This window comes from Lolium rigidum, chromosome 3, assembly GCF_022539505.1.
Source record: "Lolium rigidum isolate FL_2022 chromosome 3, APGP_CSIRO_Lrig_0.1, whole genome shotgun sequence".
In the NCBI taxonomy this organism is placed as follows: domain Eukaryota; kingdom Viridiplantae; phylum Streptophyta; class Magnoliopsida; order Poales; family Poaceae; genus Lolium; species Lolium rigidum.
The window spans coordinates 33,303,410-33,322,593 of NC_061510.1; the positions used below are offsets into that span (position 1 = coordinate 33,303,410).

The 19,184-nt window shown below is 47.6% G+C and overlaps 3 protein-coding genes across 3 annotated transcripts; 2 read left to right on the forward strand and 1 right to left on the reverse strand.

Moving 5' to 3' along the window:
* The first annotated feature begins 2,332 nt into the window (after nt 1-2,332).
* Nucleotides 2,333-5,057, forward strand: LOC124694620. Its single transcript, XM_047227585.1, has 2 exons — nt 2,333-2,636; nt 4,150-5,057. Exons 1-2 carry the CDS (start codon nt 2,333-2,335, stop codon nt 5,055-5,057), a joined length of 1,212 nt encoding a protein of 403 aa, XP_047083541.1.
* Nucleotides 5,058-5,745: 688 nt separating this feature from the next.
* On the forward strand, nt 5,746-8,222 carry LOC124695512. Its single transcript, XM_047228350.1, has 2 exons — nt 5,746-6,087; nt 7,057-8,222. Exons 1-2 carry the CDS (start codon nt 5,784-5,786, stop codon nt 7,980-7,982), a joined length of 1,230 nt encoding a protein of 409 aa, XP_047084306.1. The 5' UTR covers nt 5,746-5,783; the 3' UTR covers nt 7,983-8,222.
* Nucleotides 8,223-15,746: 7,524 nt separating this feature from the next.
* On the reverse strand, nt 15,747-18,634 carry LOC124695513. Its single transcript, XM_047228352.1, has 7 exons — nt 18,513-18,634; nt 18,259-18,381; nt 18,055-18,179; nt 17,694-17,972; nt 17,403-17,533; nt 16,075-16,116; nt 15,747-15,990 (listed from the first exon to the last, which is right to left on the reverse strand). The coding sequence occupies exons 1-7, from the start codon at nt 18,598-18,600 to the stop codon at nt 15,861-15,863; spliced, it is 918 nt and encodes a 305-aa protein (XP_047084308.1). The 5' UTR covers nt 18,601-18,634; the 3' UTR covers nt 15,747-15,860.
* Between the last annotated feature and the right edge of the window lie 550 nt (nt 18,635-19,184).

The window sequence follows — 19,184 nt, forward strand, 5'->3', positions numbered from 1 at the left end:
ATCTAGCCGTCCTCACGCCTATCTCAGTGTGGGGGCGGCACCCCGCTTGATCATTATTTAGTAGATCTGGTCCGTTACGATTGCTCCTTGTTCTACAAGGATTAGTTTAATATCCGCAATAGTTTGGCCTTACAAAGGGGGAGGATCCTGTGGCACGTAGGGTGGCGTTCGCAAGTCCTAAACGGGATGTTCCTAGGATCAACTTCATGTTGGTTTTTTGGCCTTGTTTAGGATCGGCTTACGAGCACCGTGCGTGGCCATCCGGCCCAACCTCGGAGTAGGATGATCCGATTATGTGGTGAAAACCCTAAATCGTCGTAGATCTCATTAGCTTCATCTTGATCAAGCAGGACCACCAAGTATTCGTACACCCCGTACGGATCATGGGTGGATCGGCTCTTTGAGCCGATTCACAGGATAACCCGAGAGCCGATCGAGGCTCGTATTTAACGTTTACATGTATGCCCCGCAGGAAACTAAGCGAGGCAATCTCATCACCTTCCCGACCAGGTATAGGTCAGGTGGCACGCCCTTGCACTTCGCAACGCCGCGTGTGACCAGAAGAGCATTGCGGGCCGTCGCTCGGAGGGGTCTCAGCCAGCCGCAGCTCTAGGCTCCCCCCGGCTCTACAGTGTTGACAAGGCCGCTGCCCGCCGGTGGGTTTTGGCAGTCAACAGAACGACCCGAAAGTCATGCCACCGAACAGATCCTCGACTGCCCCGTCGTGGGTGGGCTTGATGCAGCGTGGCTACGAACCTTCTTCATCGCCTAATTCAGTAGATGTTTCCGACGATCCCGAGAGGTCGGATTTGGCCGCAAACGGTCCCGAAAAAATCGGTGCCGAAAGACGGTGTGATCCTTCTTTCCCGACAAAGAAGCGGAAGCTTCCGAACGTCATCTCTGTCGAGTTCTCCAGATGGGCATATGCATGCATGCATGCAGGCAGGATCGTGAGGAATAAAATCGACGAGATCGGGTTCACTTGTTTACCTCCTTCCATGATGTTGCTTGTTGTTGACGACGATGTTGACGATGCCATTGAGATCAGGACCTTGACGCCTCTAATCCCCACAGACGGCGCCAATTGACAAGCGATTAACTTGTCAATGCCTACGGATTGTAGACTTAGGGTTTCGTAAGAAGTAGAGGGCAAGTAAATCTCGAAGGTTCAGCCAAACAAAGATGCTCAACTCAATAAAATGGTGGCTAGGGTTACAATGATTCGATCTATTTCTCGTTCCTCGGCTTCCCCTTTATATGGAGGCGAAGCCGAGACCTTTCCGTGTCGTACAAGTTACAAACTATCGAGGCATGTTGGGCCTTTCCTATATTGATACAGCTTTCCTATTACAACTATATTTTCCTAACTCGTAGATCCCTAGTCTTCTAGGCCTCCAAAGCTGCGAGTCCATGGGTTTCATGCTTCTTTATAGAATCAAGGTACTTTATTTAGCATGCCTGTTAGACATATCTATGTCAACAACAATTACACAAAAAATGTTGAATACTTACAACAATAGTCTAACAAACGAATTTCAACTCAGCAATTACAACATTGGCAATTTCTCCGCCAGAATCGACCGTAACATTTTTTTTTGTAGTTTACCACAAAATTAAACAAAAATATTTACAAGAATATTGGCTCTTTACAATAATTGTTAACTAAGTCACCAAATTTTAGTTGCTAATTTGTTGGCTACTTTGCTACAAATAAAAGCACGTGCAGGTGATGGGTCATGGTTTCTATGTGTCTTGAATATTCTTTAGTAGGAGGCGACGTTTCCGTCGACAGCGAGGCGCATGTGGTGACTTCATCAATCTCAAGACCCGTCGGATGAAGTTTCTTGGACGCAGTCTCTCGAAGATGCTCATAGGGGTAGGGTGTGAGTGCGTTCATTGGGGTGAGTGTATGTGCGTATATTGGCGCATGTGGTGACTTCATCAATCTCAAGACCCGTCGGATGGAATTTCTTGGACGCAGTCTCTCGGAGATGCTCATAGGGGTAATGTGTGGGTGCGTTTGTTGGTGTAAGTGTATGTGCATATATGTGAGCGTCTACATCTATGTTTCATAAAAAAATGTGGATAAATAGGTGATGAGTCAGAAGCAATTGAGTCGCAGGCTAGCAGGCGGAACCGAGAGACCGATCTTTTTTCCTCGATGAGAAGCGTTTTCCATGACCAAAGAAGGAACGGGATTTTTTATCAGCAAGATGAGTTATTTCACGAGATCAGGGAAGACAATGATAACTCGTCGTGGCTGGATACAAGTATACAACCACACCAATTGGAGGGAGCAATCAAACCGGCCCTACCAAACTAATCGACTAGAATGGAGAGCGGCGGCGGCGGCGGCGGCGATCCACAAGAGGGCCCGTCAGCTACCCCTCCGCGTAGCAGAACAGCATCGTGCGACAACGGGTCTCCGATCGACGAGAAGACGAGAAGGACGGAGAGCGGCGCCGCCGCATCGTCGACGGCTCCTCCACGGAGCAGGGTGGTCTACGGCCCCGACGGGTTTCCCGCGGACGGCGTAACACGTGCCGTCCTCCTCCACGACTGCAAACATAGCGATGGATCCATCTACACGGTCGATTACTGGAGTAAAGTCTATCGTCTCGGTGATACCAGAGAGAGTAAGTACACTACAGCCTGCCCTTCTTAATTGTTCAAAAACTTTGCTAGCTTGCCCTAAATAACTTCTTTTCATACCAACAACAACAATAATAACCAAGCTTTTCAGTCCTAAACAAGTTGGGGTAGGCTAGAGTTGAAACCCATAAGATCTCGAAGCCAAATCATGGTTCCTGAACGTGGATAGCTAACTTCCACGCACCCCTGTCCATGGCTAAATCTTTATCGATATTCCAAACCTTCAGGTCTCTCTTTACAGACTCCTTCCATGTCAAGTTTGGTCTACCACGACCCCTCTTAACATTCTCAACACGCTTTATTCGTCCGCTATGCACTGGCGCTTCCGGAGGTCTCCGTTGGATATGTCCAAACCATCTGAGACGATGTTGGACCAGCTTCTCTTCAATCGGTGCTACCCCAACTCTCTCCCGTATATCGTTATTCCGTACCCGATCCTTTCTTGTGTGGCCACATATCCATCTCAACATGCACATCTCTGCTACACTTAACTGTTGGATATGTCGTCTCTTCGTTGGCCGACACTCCGCGCCATACAACATCGCAGGTCGGATAGCTGTCCTATAAAACCTGCCTTTTAGCTTTTGTGGCACTCTCTTGTCAGAGTACGCAGAAGCTTGGCCCACTTCATCCAACCAGCCTTGATTCGGTGGCCCACATCTTCATCGATATCGCCATCCTTCTGCAACATGGACCCCAAATACCATAAAATTTAGTGGATTGTATTTCATCCGGAAACAAACTCATAAATGGTTAACTGTCTTGTTCTCAGGGATTTTCTCAAGCCATCAATTTCTTAGTATTATGAAAGCCACATGAATTTGTCCACACTTGCTGTAATCTGGGCTTACTACATGGAGTTTTTACCCAAATTTCTTGTACTTCAGTTTCATCTATGCCATCCTAAATATACATTAGTTAACTCGATAGCACTTTATGCTCCTCTTTTCTTCATCATTTTTGAATCACTATAAGTATTGTCAACCAAAGCATATCTTCACAAGAAAGAACAATTTTGAAGGCATAAATCACATGGATGATTGATGATGCCATTGATAATTTGTTTGGACCATGGAAATTTTGATCCATCAGTGGTATCCAGAAGATTGCTTCAAACTTTCAAAGTACTCACTTAATTACTGACTGCTTTTGACTACCAGAAACTACCTATGTGTATGTGGTGTCTCCCTTTGTGCTTGTCAGTTTACTCTAGCCAAAGTTATATTGTCCTACTTGAGCTGACATATATTATTTGTTTTTTGATTCCATTTTCAAGTATTAGAAAACACTAGTTATTATGTAATCAGTTACAAAAATATTAATGTAGGATGTATAGCTTTCCTAACAGCCTCTTAGGGACCGAACCATGAGCCCTAAATCATGATTTGTACTGTGCTTGTACCTGTGTATCCTTTTTTGCCTTCTTCTGATCAGAATCTGGCTTAACAATTTTAATCATCTACTGCATGTACAATGTTGGTATTGCTGCTCGATCAGCTTGTGTGGAGCCAATGATGATGACAGACACATGGACCTCTTGCTCTCCGGACTGGCGGGCTTGTGAAAGGCATGATAGTTGCACCATGATGCAGATATTCTCGCTGAAGCTACCTTACACTTCTGTTTCTCTCTGTGGCCCAGTTCAGTTGTATGGATACATGGCTGTCCGGGATCTCCTGAACCCTTTCCGAAATTACGTCTTCAACCGCAGCAGGGACGATCCTTTCACCGTGGAACAGGAGGATGGGTTCATACAGATGTCTGGCCCCAAGAGAGGCATCAGAATGGAGGGCTATGTGCTACTTGAGTATGACATGAAGATCAAGATGGGAGGTGAAGAAAGGGATGATTTACAGCTAATCGATGGTGTTGCCTACTTCAACAACCTAACCATAATGAATGCTAGTGAGCACAAGCAACGGATCGATGGTGATTGCGGTGCAGTGGACATTACGCTCTCGCTCCTTCGCTGTGCGGTGGAGGCCACGGTGCAGGTCGGGATATCAGATTTAGAGCATGGCAGCGGCTTAAGCCTGCGTCTAACGGCATCATATATCAGCTCACGGTTTGTTTTGCGTGAAGGAATCCGGCTGGCTGATGGTGTTGTTGATCCCGAGGCATGTGAGCTGAACAAGTATGTGGTTGCTGTGCCATGGAAGGTTAAATTGGGTCTTAAGTTGCAGGTCAGTCAGATTGGTGGCTCGGACCATTCCGTTATTGATAAATTCTTTCTCTGCTCCCCTCACAAGCATGGACACCAGAACCTTGCTTTCAAGCTTGGCCTCGCCACCGTAAAGGTGAAGGTGACTTGGTCGACTCTGGACATACCGCGCAGCCTTCTTGGACCGGACTGCTATATGTATGACTTTGAGGCTGCTCGAGATCTAGGCTTATTAAACGTATGATTTCGATTCTCTGCTATATGTATGACTTTGAGGCTGCTCAGGATCTCGGCTTATTAAACGCATGATTTTGATTCTCCCTGTGTCCTCTGAGACCAACTTCCTATATAGGTGTGATCAGTAAGGAGGCTCCTGAGACTGTCGCCAAAAAATAAACTTGACAAGAAGCTTGTAATAGCTCTTGGTGCTCTGGTTTTATGTAAAGAGTATTTGTTGTGCACTTAATTAGGGCATGTCTGAATGTGGTGATGTATGTGCTTCTGGTGCGGTTTTCTGATGTAAGATTAATACTACTAGTACTATGGGTTCGATTTTCTGATGTGCGTATCTCATCAAGTGTTAATGTTGGGCGTGTAGTTTTCTTCCTGTCATGTTACTGTGATACTATGTGCAAAGAGCATGTTCCAGCGAATCCGCAGTTACTGAAGTTGTGTTTTTTCATAGTCATAGGGAAGCCAATAGGACAACACATACACGAGCTAGACAATCAGAAGGAGCGATCCTCCTGATTATATTATAAGTGTGCTGGCGAATGATGTATAATGTGAGCACACAATATACGAGCAACGAACGAACGGTCGTTTTTATTTATCAGCAAGATGAGTTATTTCACGAGATTCAGGGAAGAGGATGATAACCAGATCAGATCTCGTCGTGTCTGGATACAACCACACCAATTCGCGGAAGCGATCAAAACCGGCCCTCAAACTAACTCCAATCGCGACGAGAATGGACAGCCGCGGCGGCGGCGACGGCGACCCACAAGCGGGCCCATCGGCAACCCCTCAGCGTGGCAGAACAACATCGTGCGGCGATGGGTCTCCGATCGACGAGAAAAGAAGAAGGACGGAGAGCGGCGCCGTCGCATCGTCGACGGCTCCTCCACGGAGCAGGGTGGTCTACGGCCCCGACGGGTATCCCGCGGACGGCGTAACTCGTGCCGTCCTCCTCCACGACTGCAAGCATAGCGATGGATCCATCTACACGGTCGATTACTGGAGTAAAGTCTATCGTCTCGGTGATACCAGAGAGAGTAAGCGCACTACAGCCTTCCCGTCTTAATTGTTTGACAACTTGTTAGCTTGCCCTTAATTAGTAGCTTAGCTCATGTCGGTGATTTATTTCATAGTAAAATCCTAAAATTGTGTTCTAATTTAGTGGATTGTAAGTACTCCGTATCAAAGCTCAATTTAGTTTGCAGCAGGAAGAGGATGTTCCCACTTCAAAGCCTGTTTAAAAACTGGCCTCCAATCCTGTTTGATACCCAAAATAATACTGTATTTGAGTTCTAATGACAGGAGCTAGCAAATTGTTCACAGAACAGATGGTTAACTGTCTCGTTATCTTTATACAGAACACATTGCAAGGGGTTAACATTTCTTATCATGAATGTAGCCCCAGGAATTTGTCCATACTTATTGGTGTAATCTGGGCTTACTACATGGAGTTCTTACCCAAATTGCTTGTACTTCAGTTCCATCTATGCCATCCTAAATTAGCATTTATGCTCTTCTTTTTTTGAACTTTTTATCACCTGTCCTATAAGTACTGTCAAATGTTAAAGAGGCATATCCTCACAAGAAAAGTATAATTTGGAAGGCATGAACGATATAAATGATTGATGATGCGATTTATAATATTCAGAGGATTGCTTCAAACTTTCAAAGTACTCAACACTAGATTACTTGCTGATTTTCACTACCAGAAACTTCCTATGTGTATTTGATGTCTCCCTTTGTGCTTTTCAATTTACTCTAGCTAAAAGTTATAGTTTCCTAACTTGAGTTGATGCATGTTTCCGTGTTTTAGACAACACTAGTTATTATGTAATCAAGTCAAAACAAATTTACGCAGGATAGCTTTCCCAACAGAGCCTCTCTGGCACCTAACCATGAGCCCGTACGCCGTGATTTAAACCGTGCTTCTATCTGTTTATCCTTTTTTGGGTTAACAATTTTAATCATCTACTGCATGTACAATGTTTGTATTGCTGCTCGATCAGCTTGTTTGGAGCCAATGATGATGACAGACACATGGACCTCTTGCTCTCCGGACTGGGGGAATTGTGAAAGGCATGATAGTTGCACCATGATGCAGATATTCTCGCTGAAGCTACCTTACACTTCTGCTTCTATCAGTGGCCCAGTTCAGTTGTATGGGTACATGGCTGTCCGGGATCTTTTGAACCCTTACCGAAACTACATCTTCAACCGCAGCAGGGATGATCCTTTCATTGTGGAACAGGAGGATGGGTTTATACAAATGACTGGCCCTAAGAGAGGAATCAGAAATGATGGTTATGTGCTGCTTGAGTTCGACATGAAGATCAAGACTGGAGATGAAGAAAGTGATGATTTACAGCTCATCGATGGTGTTGCCTACTTCAACAACCTAACCATAATGAATGCTACTGAGCACAAGCAGCGGATCGATGGTGATCACGGTGCGGTGGACATAACTCTCTCGCTCCTGCGCTCTGCGGTGGAGGCCACGGTACAGGTCGGGATATCAGATTTAGAGCATGGCAGCGGCTTAAGCCTGCGTCTAACAGCGTCATATATCAGCTCACATTTTGTTCTGCGTGAACGAATCCAGCTGTTCGATGGTGTTGTTGATCCCGAGACGTGTGAGCAGAACAAGTACGTGGTTGCTGTGCCATGGAAGGTTATTCTCAGTCTTAAGTTACAGATCAGTCAAATTGGTGGCTCCCACCGTTCTGTTGAGAAATTCTGTCTCTGCTCCCCTCGCAAGCATGGGCATGAGAACCTTACGTTCGAGCTTGGTTTCGCCACTGTAGAGGTGAAGGTAACTTGGTCGACTTTGGACATACCCCGCAGCCTTCTCGGACCGGATTGCTACATGTATGACTTTGAGGCTGCTGAGGATCTTGGCTTATTGAACCTTATGGGGTTAGAAGAAGCAAACTGATTCTGTAGAGATGAAAGTGCGATGTCCAGTTTCCTCTCGGACCAACTTGCTACAAGTGATCAGTAAGGAGGCTGCTGAGATTGCCACCAAAATAAACTTGAGAAGTGTCCTAGCTAATTCTTCTTGTACTCTGAGTATATGTAAAGATTATCTGTTGTGCACTTAAGTGATCTATGTGGTTCTGCTGTGGTTTTCTTGTACTCTCAGTTTAATAAGTAAAAATATCTGTTGCGCACTTAATTAGGGCATGTCTAAATGTGTTGCTCTATGTTGTTATGGTGTACTTTTCTGATCTAATATCTCTCCGTTTGGTTTTCTGATGTACATATCTCATCAAGTTTAATGTATCCGAGGCCACTTCCTTCGACTCTACTATCCTCACGAAAAAAAAGGCACCGCTGGATATGGAAGTGCTTGGCCCGTTTTTATTAACATTACACATGATAACTATCAACAGGATTCTTTGGACACATGGAGTAGAATGAAGTGAAAATGCCTTGGAACATCTCATCGGTGATAAAAAAATCCTTGAACACCAAAGCATGGGTTCAAATTTACCATAACAAGTAGTACCAATTCACAAAGATGCATTAGCAGCAAGCGGTTTGATACTTTCTAGAGTGGAGCGACACAAGCAACAAATAGGTTCAGTGATATCTAACAGTAGATTGAAGCAGGTAAACTCTCTTCCCTATCAACGAACACACATTCGTCCAGCGGGAACAAATCCAAATCTCGGTCCACTGGGACATCTTGGTCCTCATATAGCAGTGACCAACTGTCATGCAACACATTTAAAGAAAAAAGGTGGGTCAGTTTATTGAACTTTCACAAAACAAGCAAAAAACAAATAGCATTTAAATATGTTCAAACCTGTTTATCGTTAGTATCGGCAGCACTATGCCTACAAAACCAACAAACGGAAGTTTAAAATCATACAACTGAATTGGATTTGAAACAAGCAAAAACAATAGTGGCATTTATATGTGTTCAAACCTGTTTGAATCACGGTTATCTTTAGTATCAGCAGCACTAGCTATGCCTACAAAATGAACAAACGACAGTTTTAACATCATATAACTGAATTGGATTAGTCAATGAGAGAGGTCGGCTCCATGAGGTCTCTGCCTCAGAAGCAGAAAATGGCTTAATTAAGCTTTCATCCGTAGGCCTTGTTTGGGAACATATTACATTGGTAAGAAAAAATCACAGGGCTGGAATCTTGAGAAGAAATTTTCAACAACGAGCTCTGAAGTTTCAGATATCGTTCCATAATCTCCTTTTGGAGCATCCAAAACAACAAAGCAACATCACTCTCCCTCCTATCTCCTTTAGATGCATCGTCTGTAAATTTCCTATGCTTTTCTGTAGATCATCCAAGCATCGCAGCTGACCAAGTTCTCGCGTCCTTAAAATATGGAGGATTTCAGGAGCCATGGTCTCCAATTCCATGTTCTTACTTATTCTTGCGTTTTCACGTATCTATGTGCTATGTAGGAGGCCGATGGTTGCAAACAATAGACTCTAAACCAGACGCGGACGAACCCAGCCGCACCCTCCCGCCGCCGCCGCCGGTAGCGTCGCCGGGCAACGCCCGCGTGGCGTGGCGGTGTCGGCGGTCCTCCTCCTGCTGCGTGGGGCGGCGGCGGCCAGGACCTTCCTCGACGCTAGCGGTGGAGGTTGGAGACGGTGGCGACCTGATCTGCGATGCATATCTCGTCCGGGCCGATCCACTTCTCGAGCAACGACACGCTGGGGGTGGCTGGCGGCGATGGTCAGTAGGCGGCAGCCAGGTCTTCGATCTGTGCCGCAAATCCTGCTGCATCTCCCCGCCTCCCGACGGCGCGAGGTGGTGCTCCTGGGCTTCTCCCACGGCTCGAGGATGCCTAGGGTAGCAGCCCTGGGTATGATGGCAGAGGCGGCCCTCTTCTTCACCAGAGATGGTCGGCCAGAGGATGGTGTGGTGGGTCTAACGATCTGTCACCGAGTCCCGGCAGCGTGGCGAAAGGCATGGTAGCAGGCGATGGCGGAGCCATGACTGCGGTCACGGTGGGTTGGTGGCATGTTAACGCATGGACATCCTGGTTTTCGCCGGTGGAGGATCGGCCGGCTGCAAGGCGTTGCCCATTTGCTTGGTGTCGCTGGTTTGCCTCGGCCGGCCTGGGATGGTCGGCGGCGTTGGGGCCCGACCTGAATAAAGATGGCGGTTCTATGGGTCTTCTTCTGTGAACCCTAAGACCTCCCGAGACATGTCCGTCTTGATCTGGCCGAAATGACGAGCTCCGAAAGGCTCTGCCAGCGAATGTAGCAGTGCACCTTATGCCTCTAGATCGGGTGGTATCCGGTCGTACGCACCCATGCTTTTATTCCGACCGTTTGGTTTTGGAGGGAGCGGCGCGAAACTCTATTCTGTGTTTTCATCAAGTGACTTTGATACATGGTGAAGTCAGAAGAAGATAATATCATGAAGGCTGGATTGGAGGACTAGCTAAGGAAGGTTCAATTCTCTACGTTGTTGACGGACTTGATTGGTGTTCTGGGCTTCGCAACAGTGGTATGTAAGTGGGGGTGATAACACAGGTGAAGTTCAGAGTCCTACCTTTCAAGGGTGATCGTTTCAGACAGAAACTGCCGAGATAGGAGAGACGGACGCACGGGTCGTCCTCCTCCAAGGGCGACTCGGGCGAACCCTAGCCGTCGCCGCCGCCTTCCCCTCCCCCTTCCCTCCCCTCCTCATCGTCCCCGGAGGCCGCCGCCGGCGAAGCCTGGCGCGGCCGGTGATGGGGGCGGCGGGGATCCTCGCGTGGTCCCCTGGTGCGGCGGTAGGAGGCACGCCTCCGCGCCGGGGGGGATGGTCCCGATTCTAGTTGATGGCGGCGCGGGCGGTGTTGGGGGCGGCGGCGCGGCCCTGGCCATGGCGGCGCATCCCTCTCCGCCGTTCCTCGCCGTGGCCTCGCCGGGAGGCGGTGATGGGGGTGGCGGCGCGGTCCTCTCCTCCTTCCTCGCCTTGGCATGGCCGGGCGGGGTGGGGATGGGGGTGGATCGCATGCTGCTCCTCCTCAAGAGCTGGGATCACGACACCAAGGGCGGCGGCCCTGGATGGCGATGGTGGTGACGGCGCCGACCTGGTGGCAGGTGGCGGGCGTCGAGTGCCGCTGACCGTGGCACCGCGGTGGTGGTCTTCTCTCTCAGCGGAGGATATCGGCTAGTTGTGTGGCTAGCCGTGGCGGATCTTGCGATCCGTCGCCTAGCTCCCGATGGCGAGCCGCAGCTGCCGGTGAAAGCCAGCCCGGACTTCGGTCATGGCGGATGATGGCGGCGCCTTTCGTCGTTACCTTGTTGAAGGCATTGTCTCTGCAGTCTGCGTTTCTTCACCTGGGCTGTTCCAGGGGAAACCCTAGACCCGGATCTCCCGGATCGGACGATAGCGGCGCGCAACGCCGTTCTCCCTGTTGGGGGTATCGTTTTCGGAGCAGACAACGGATGGTGGTGGTGCTGAGGTAGAGCGATGTGCTTTTGCTGTGTCGGCGTCGTCGAGTCGCCGCGGCATGGTGCAGTGGTGTCTCGGAACGGATGCAGTGTGATGGACATGCGCATGATGGTGGAGTCGTCTGGCGCCGTGGCGGCATTCGATGGCAGGCCTGGCATGGTCAATGCGATGATCTCTCTTGAAGATGGAGTCGAGGAAGACGGCGGTAGCAACTTCTATGGCGTGTGCGTTGGCGTATGCTGAGAGTCTGCTTGACTGGATGTGCTTCTCATCTGCTATTGGGCGGCATGGGAAGGCATTTGGTTTTTGGATGATATGAGTTGGTGAATTGTCACCCCCTTCATCCCTCTGTAGGTTTAGCGAGGTGGCTTTGAGTTTGATATTTTGTATTTCTCTTGTAAGGTGTTGTGAATAATCTAATAAAAAAAGCCGTGTGCATCCTTTGGATGCAGAAGCTGGGGCGATATTTCCCCCATTTCGAAAAAAAATTTGGTTGTGTCTAGCAATGACCTTGTTGAAGACATTGTTTTGAGAGTGGGGACTATATTCAGGGTGAAAATCTAAGATCTTTGATCGGGCGATAACGGCGCTGGTGCACTGTTCCCATCTTGGAGGCGTCGCTTTTGGAGAGTCTGAAATTCAGGTGTTGTCTTGGTGGTGGTAGCATTGCTGTTGCTAGGTGCTGAAATACTGTGGCTAGGATTTTTTTTTTTAGTTTTCTCTTTCTCTTTTTTGTCTGTGTGCATCCGTACTGCCATTAGTGTATTACATTGTTGCAGAGGCTGGGTGTAATTGGTATCTTCTGATATTAATATATTCTCTTTATCGAAAAATGTAGGAGGCCGATAGGAGAATATAAGTGTAAATAAGCAAGTGGGATTACAACAACCTTTAAACAGAAGGCCCTCGGCCCAATTATATATATAGATCCCTCATGGCAACGAACAAGTCATAACATACAATCAGCGTCTGTGACCGAACACACTCACACCGACTAAGCCATAAATCCATACATAAGCCTCTCAGGCAACCCAAGGCAAGACAAAGAGAAATAGATAAAGTCTAGGACGCCGCCTGTCGTGTTTCTCTGGTCCTCGTACTCGCGTGAAGCCGCATAAGCTCTCCCAGCGCCTCGTCCAGAAGCTCCATGTCCTGCTGTCTGACAAGTACCCTCCAGCTCTGCATGTGTATAGATATTGTGAACATAGCGTCAGCTGGATGCGCGATCACTTTCCCCTCTAGAGATAGCTTGTTGCGTGTATTTCAAAGCGTCCAACCTAACGCTGCAATACCAAGAAAGCCTACGCAGGGGCCCGGACGGGCCTTGCACAATCTGGAGATGAAATCCCCGACCCCTGCCGGATTCCGGGTACATGAGAGGAGTTCCCTAACTCCAGCCCACAGAAATCTCGCGAAGTGGTAGTTGAAGAAAATGTGGTCACAATCCTCCAGCATTCCACACATCGCGCACCTCCCGTCGGAGGGTCCATGCCTCTTGGCCACCTGTTCAGCCGACGGAAGCCTCCCCCTAATGAGTTCCCAAAGAAACACTGATCTTTGGGGGAACTCTAGTAGCCCACACCTCTTTAAAGAATGTGACTGTCGCCCCTTGCGATAAACGAAGGTACAAGGAGTGTGTAGAGAAAACCCCTGACGGCTCCAGGGCCCATGAGACCTGGTCCTCCCCCATGGAGTGTGGGTGTGGATCGAAAATCCTGCAGAGATTCTCCCATTCTACCACCTCAGCCATACCAAAGGTCTGGCGGAACCTGACGTGCCACCCCCTTCTATCCTACCCCAGCCACCGTAGCGAAGTGGTTGTCACAGCAGGCAAAAGGACGCGGGAACATCAGATGTAAAGGGGCCATCCCCATCCACCAGTCAAGCCAGAAATACGTCCGTCTCCCATCAAGGACGCGGTGTTTAGCCCCAAGCTTGAAGTACCATTGGAGCTTCTGTATCGTCTTCAAAAATTGGGACCCTTTACTCGGTACCAACGGGGAGAACAAGTCATTATTGCCCAAGTACTTGGCTCTTTTTTTTTTTTTTTTTTTTTGAGGAAAACCACGCGTCCTTCATATAGCAAAATAGAGTACAGCACACGCGATGACGTGAAGATCCCGAAACACCCGGGTGTTCCGAAAAAAAGCAAGGAGAACCCTAGAAAACAGAAAAATAAAAATAAGCCCTTCTAGGTCCCTGCACAGAGCACCAACATTGCTCGCCACCAACCCCCGTCGTTGCAGAAGCCCCGCCGGAGAGAAGGAAGACTAGCTTCCGCCGCACCCAGAAGATCCGTCGAACACCATCGCGGACCACGCCGCTTTGTGAGCCGATTGTGCGACTCGCCGCAGAACGGCAGAGCCAAGTCGTTGGGGCTCGTCGGCCGAGCTGAGCTCGTGCTCACCGGATCCCGAATCGGTTGCCTTCGGCCGACGAAGAAGACGAAGGAGAGCCGATCCGCCGCCCGCTTGCCACCGCCGAAGAACCGAAACGCTCGGCCCTTCGAGAACCGCCGCCGCCGCCATCCCAGATGCAGGCGACACGCGCCGGCCGCAGAGCTCCTGTACAAATCCACCCGGCCATCCGCCGGCGCTGGAGGAGGCGCCGCCGCGATGCAGACGCGGCCGGAGGAACAAAAGATCCCAGTGGGTTGTCGCCGCCGCCGCCACACCGGCAACCCCAGGAAGACCTGCAGCTTTCGGATCCGCCGCCGACCAAGTCGGGGAGGAATCGAAAGCACACTTATTCTCCGCCGCCGGCGCCAGCGAGAGCGAGTCGTCGGACGGCCGGAAACCTACACTACAGAGACCAAAGTCTACTGCTATACATGGTCCGCGCGCGTGGCTCCGGCGACCCCTCCCCCACCGACGGCGAAAGGCCGTCAGGGGAGAGAGGGCACCGGAGACCAGCGCCGGAAGAGTTGGTCGCCCTCCTGGTCGCCTTATCCGCAGGGAGAGAAGGAGAGAGACAGACCAAGTACTTGGCTCTTAGGAGGTCTGCCCATAGACCTTCCGCATTTTGGTAAAGCTTCCAAATCCAGCCTACCATAAGAGCAATGTTCATGTTCTTCGTATGAAGGATTCCCAACCCTCCATACTCCTTAGGTCTACACACCGTAGCCCAGTCCACCATATGGTATTTGCATGTGTTCCCGACTTCTTCCCAGAAGAATCGGCTCCTCGAGGTGTTCATTGCTCCATGCGTAGAGTCGTAGAGAAGGTATAAACCCATAGCGGACATCGGAAGACTCGAGAGACAAGACTTCGTCAACTCTAGTATACCAGCCGATGCCAGGAAGAGTCCCTGCCAGGGATCGACCCTATGCTGGCCACTAAAATGGGCTATATTGCTAGCCCTCTAGCTAACAAGCCAATATTTTTTCTGACGGCGTGGGAGGCGACGGCGAGCGTTCAGCTCTGCCGCGGCCACGACCACGACCATGACCACGACCACGGCCGCGAGGTCGGCCTCCGCCTCTACCAGACATAGCGTCGAGTCTTGTTGAGACGGTGGCGGCTAGGGTTTGGGAGAGAGGCGCTAGGTTTTGTGTGTGAGAGGGACGATGAGAGGCGGTCCTTTTATAGGCCGGAGGGAGGCGGAGGAGCAGTGGCGCTCATTAACGCCGGCACGCAGAGCTAGGCGCGACGGGACGCGTCGCTGCGCCTCTGCGGGAACTGCACCGTCGCTGCAAAGCCAATAACTTCCGTCGCGAGGTAGGCGACGGTTAGGTTAAAATTTATTGTGCCACTGACGAGTCGGCCCCGCCACTCCCCGCCTCGCTTTTCGGTATGTCCGGCGTCCCCGAAGCGTCCCCTGTGGGACGGGGACGGGGACGGGCTCGGAGCGCGGACACAGTATAGGGCCCGCCGGACAAAAATGGGCTTTGGGGGACGCGGCTGGAACAGATTTTTGGTCCGGCGCGCCCCAAATTGCTTTGGGGGACGCGGCTGAAGATGCTCTTAGAGCTCTCTTAGAAGATGTCTGGCTGACTAAGTTTGGCCAATGATTTGCATCCTTAAGGCTTAGTACAAGTTAAAACGCATACCAATTGTTTCTATTTTTCTAGTTTTACCACGCTCGCTTCAAGCATTAAACGTAATATTTCTGTCAAATATTGTTTTTGTGCTCCTTTTTAAGTTTGGCATGTTCAAAATATCATATATTAGTACTCGGAATATGAGATTATAAAAAAAACCCTACCATTAATCATCAACCAATCAAATCAGTTAATAGGCTAATTTTTGATTAATCTCTAAACTCAAGCCAACCGATTAGCAATTTTCTGAACATTGATAAGCAGTACAGAATCGCAAAGATGCATTAGCAACAACGGTTTGATAATTCCTACAGTGGAGCGACACAAGCACAAACAGGTTCAGTGATATCTAGCAGTAGATTGAGGCAGATAAATCCTCTTTCTTATATACGAACGCACATTCGCCCAGCGGGAACAAATCCAAATCTCGGTCCGGTTCGACATCCCCATATAGCATTGACCAACTGTCATCCAGCACACTTCCAAAAAAAAAGGTGGGTCAGTTAATTGAACTTTCACAAATGTGCAAAAAAAAAACAAGTAGCATTTAATTGCGTTCAAACCTGTTTAAACCATGTTTATCATTAGTATCAGCAGCACTATGCCTACAAAACCAACAGACAAAAGTTTTAATATCATACAGCAGAATTGGATTTGAAACAAGTAAAAACAGATGGTAGCATTTAAATGTGTTCAAACCTGTTTGAATCAGGTTCATCTTCAGTATCAGCACTACTATGCCTACAAAATCAACAAACGGAAGTTTTAACATCATATCACTGAGCTGGATTAGTCAATGAGAGAGGTCGGCTCCATGAGGTCTCTGCCTCAGCAACACAAAAAGGCTCAAGCTTTCAGCTGCAGGCCTTGTTTGGGAACATATAACATTGATAAAAAGAATATCATAGGGCTGGAATCTTGAGAGCAAATTCTCAAATTTGGAACGAGCTCTGAAGCTTCAGATACTGTTCCATCATTTCCTTTTCGAGCATCCAAAACAACAAAGCAACATCACTCTCCCTCCTCTATACTACAAATGCATCGTCCTGTGAATTTCATATGCTTTTCTAAAAATCACCCAAGCATCTCAGTTAATCAAACTCTAGACTCTTTAAATCCTCTAGGATTTCAGTAACCATGGCATCCATTTCCATTTTCTTACTTATGCCTATGTAGGAGGTCAATAGGAGAGTAGAACCATAGATAAGAAAATGGGATCACAACCTCAGTAAGCTGCATATCGGAATTTTAGGCTTGGGATCACTATATGGGCTCTATTGTTGGCCCTCTAGCAAACAAAGCAAGATTAAAGCAATGACAACCATCCCATGATAAAAACCATGCAAACTGTGTGGGCCATTATTCATACAGAGAAGTGGATACATGTGAAAAAAACATATATTCGATAACAGTATGCCTATTTCATAGGTCCAAACAACATATGCCCATGCAATGTTGAAATTGCAAGAATGTGGAAAATCGTAAAGAATGCAGATTGTTGTTGCAACACAAATTATTGTGCAACTAATTGTAAATCTTAGGCATCAAAAAGAGCTTACAGAAACTCTGAATTAGCAAAAAGTATTCTAGTCTCCGAAGCAATGGCAACATGACAGATGGTGAGAGCAGAAGTGTCCAGGCAACTATCATTAGTTCATTACTTATTGGCCACAGGCAGAATCATTCGCAAACACAAAGAACCTAGAGCAGCGGAAAGATGGAAACATACCAAAGAAAACCTAATGGGCATGCCTCAAATACTGTTTGACATCCAAAACGATACAATCAAATCAGACAGGAATGTAGGGGATAGGACAGTGAGAGGACAAGCGCGATAAATCCAAACAGAGAAGCCACGGCTTGTAAAAACTGCAAGTATAGAAATACCCACCTAGTTGTCCCAGAGTATCCAAGGAATTCAAGAACTTTGTTCATTGGTACAAATACAGTACGTTTGCCACGTCGGAAGTTCACTCCAACAAAGTTCCCATCAAAATCAACAAGGGGGCATCCATTCAGAGCCTAACATAAAATAGAAGTGCCAGTGAAGGAAGTTGCATAGAAAAATGGGATTGATAATGTCTCAAAGTGATAGTTCAGTGTGTATCCGATAGGTTAACCTATGATACAGCTAATTATTTCCACCATGCAGAGAACTAAAGGAAAGAAAACAACGACTCACCGTGTTCATTTCACATGTGGGGAGTATAAGCTCACGGATTTCATAACTTGCAGGGCCAAACACTGTCCCATTTGTGAACCTTAACATGCCTGAGTTGAAACAACGCCCCACAGCTACTACCTTACTATCGGACTCAAATTGCACGGGATGGCTAGAACTGAGATGTGCTTCCTGGAAACCACGTGCACGCCTGATCTTCACAACAGCAAGATCATACTTGAGATCAGTTTGGCCTAACGAGCCAATGACAACTCGATCATTGGGAAGACGCACTTTAATCTGCACCGATAAAGCAAGAATAGGTGAACAAGATGATAGTACATTGATAAGCAAGGAATACAGGGATGTCGGAGGCACCAACCGTCAATTTTTTAGCGAACCCATCATGTAAAGATCCATCCAGACTAGCTGAAGTCAGAATAGTTGTGGCATCAGCACATAAGTTTTCAATAAATATTCCCGTGCATTCAGATACAACCGTATCTCCTAAAGATGATAATAGTATCGATCATTAATGGCTGCAATACAGGTATGGAAAATAATGGAGATATGACAATATAATTACCATCAAATGAAGCAAGAGAAACAACACTTTCTGATAGTTTTGACTCAATCTGTTTGGTGAGTTCACTCGAGGAATTTCCAAAGGATTCAACCAAGTTTTTAGATCCATCTTCCAAGGCAATACCTGGAAGGATGGGTGGATGGGTCCCAGTTAGTTAAAGAAACATGGTACTGGTAAACAGTTGTAAGTGCTACAACAGTTTGGCCGCACAAATTCTTGCAGGGGAATGAAATGACGAAAAATCAGTGGCTCACATTGCTTATGTACTGATTTGCTAGCATTTTGCTTTTTATTCACGCGTGTTATGCTCTTGCCTCTTCCCTTGCGCTTGGTTTTCTGCATCTTCCCAACCCTGGAGGCAATGAAACAATCCAAATGTCATTTATAAGAACAAGTAGAGTATGACTGTAAAATCCATTATACTGTACATCATTTCTCATTGTCAATATGAACATAATTGTTTGTATACCAAACATAAATTGTGAATGTAACAACTTATATATCATGGGTGTAGAATAACTTTTTCTGCACCCTGAGTGCTGAATAGCATGTCTATACACAAGCCAGGCAAATTACAAATAATTTCACGAAGAAGAGCAAAAGTGATGAACCAACAATGAGAAGAACTTAGTGACATCAAACGCCTCAACTAACCTGAACAGAAAGTGCAAACAAGATAAGATGACGGACAAAAAAAGGGGGTTATTTAATTAGTGATTACAAACACCTTAGGGGCTGTTTGGATCCTCTGCCCAAACAGAAATTGCCAATCTAGCCTTGCTAGGCTAGCATATGCTCCCAAAAGGGGCTGTGGATGTGTGTATGTGCGTGTGTGTGAGAGAGAGATACTTCTACACTACAAGATCAGCTAAGTTGGCTGCGATTTTGCAAAACAAAAACAAGCAGAGGAAAGTGGAGGCAACTAG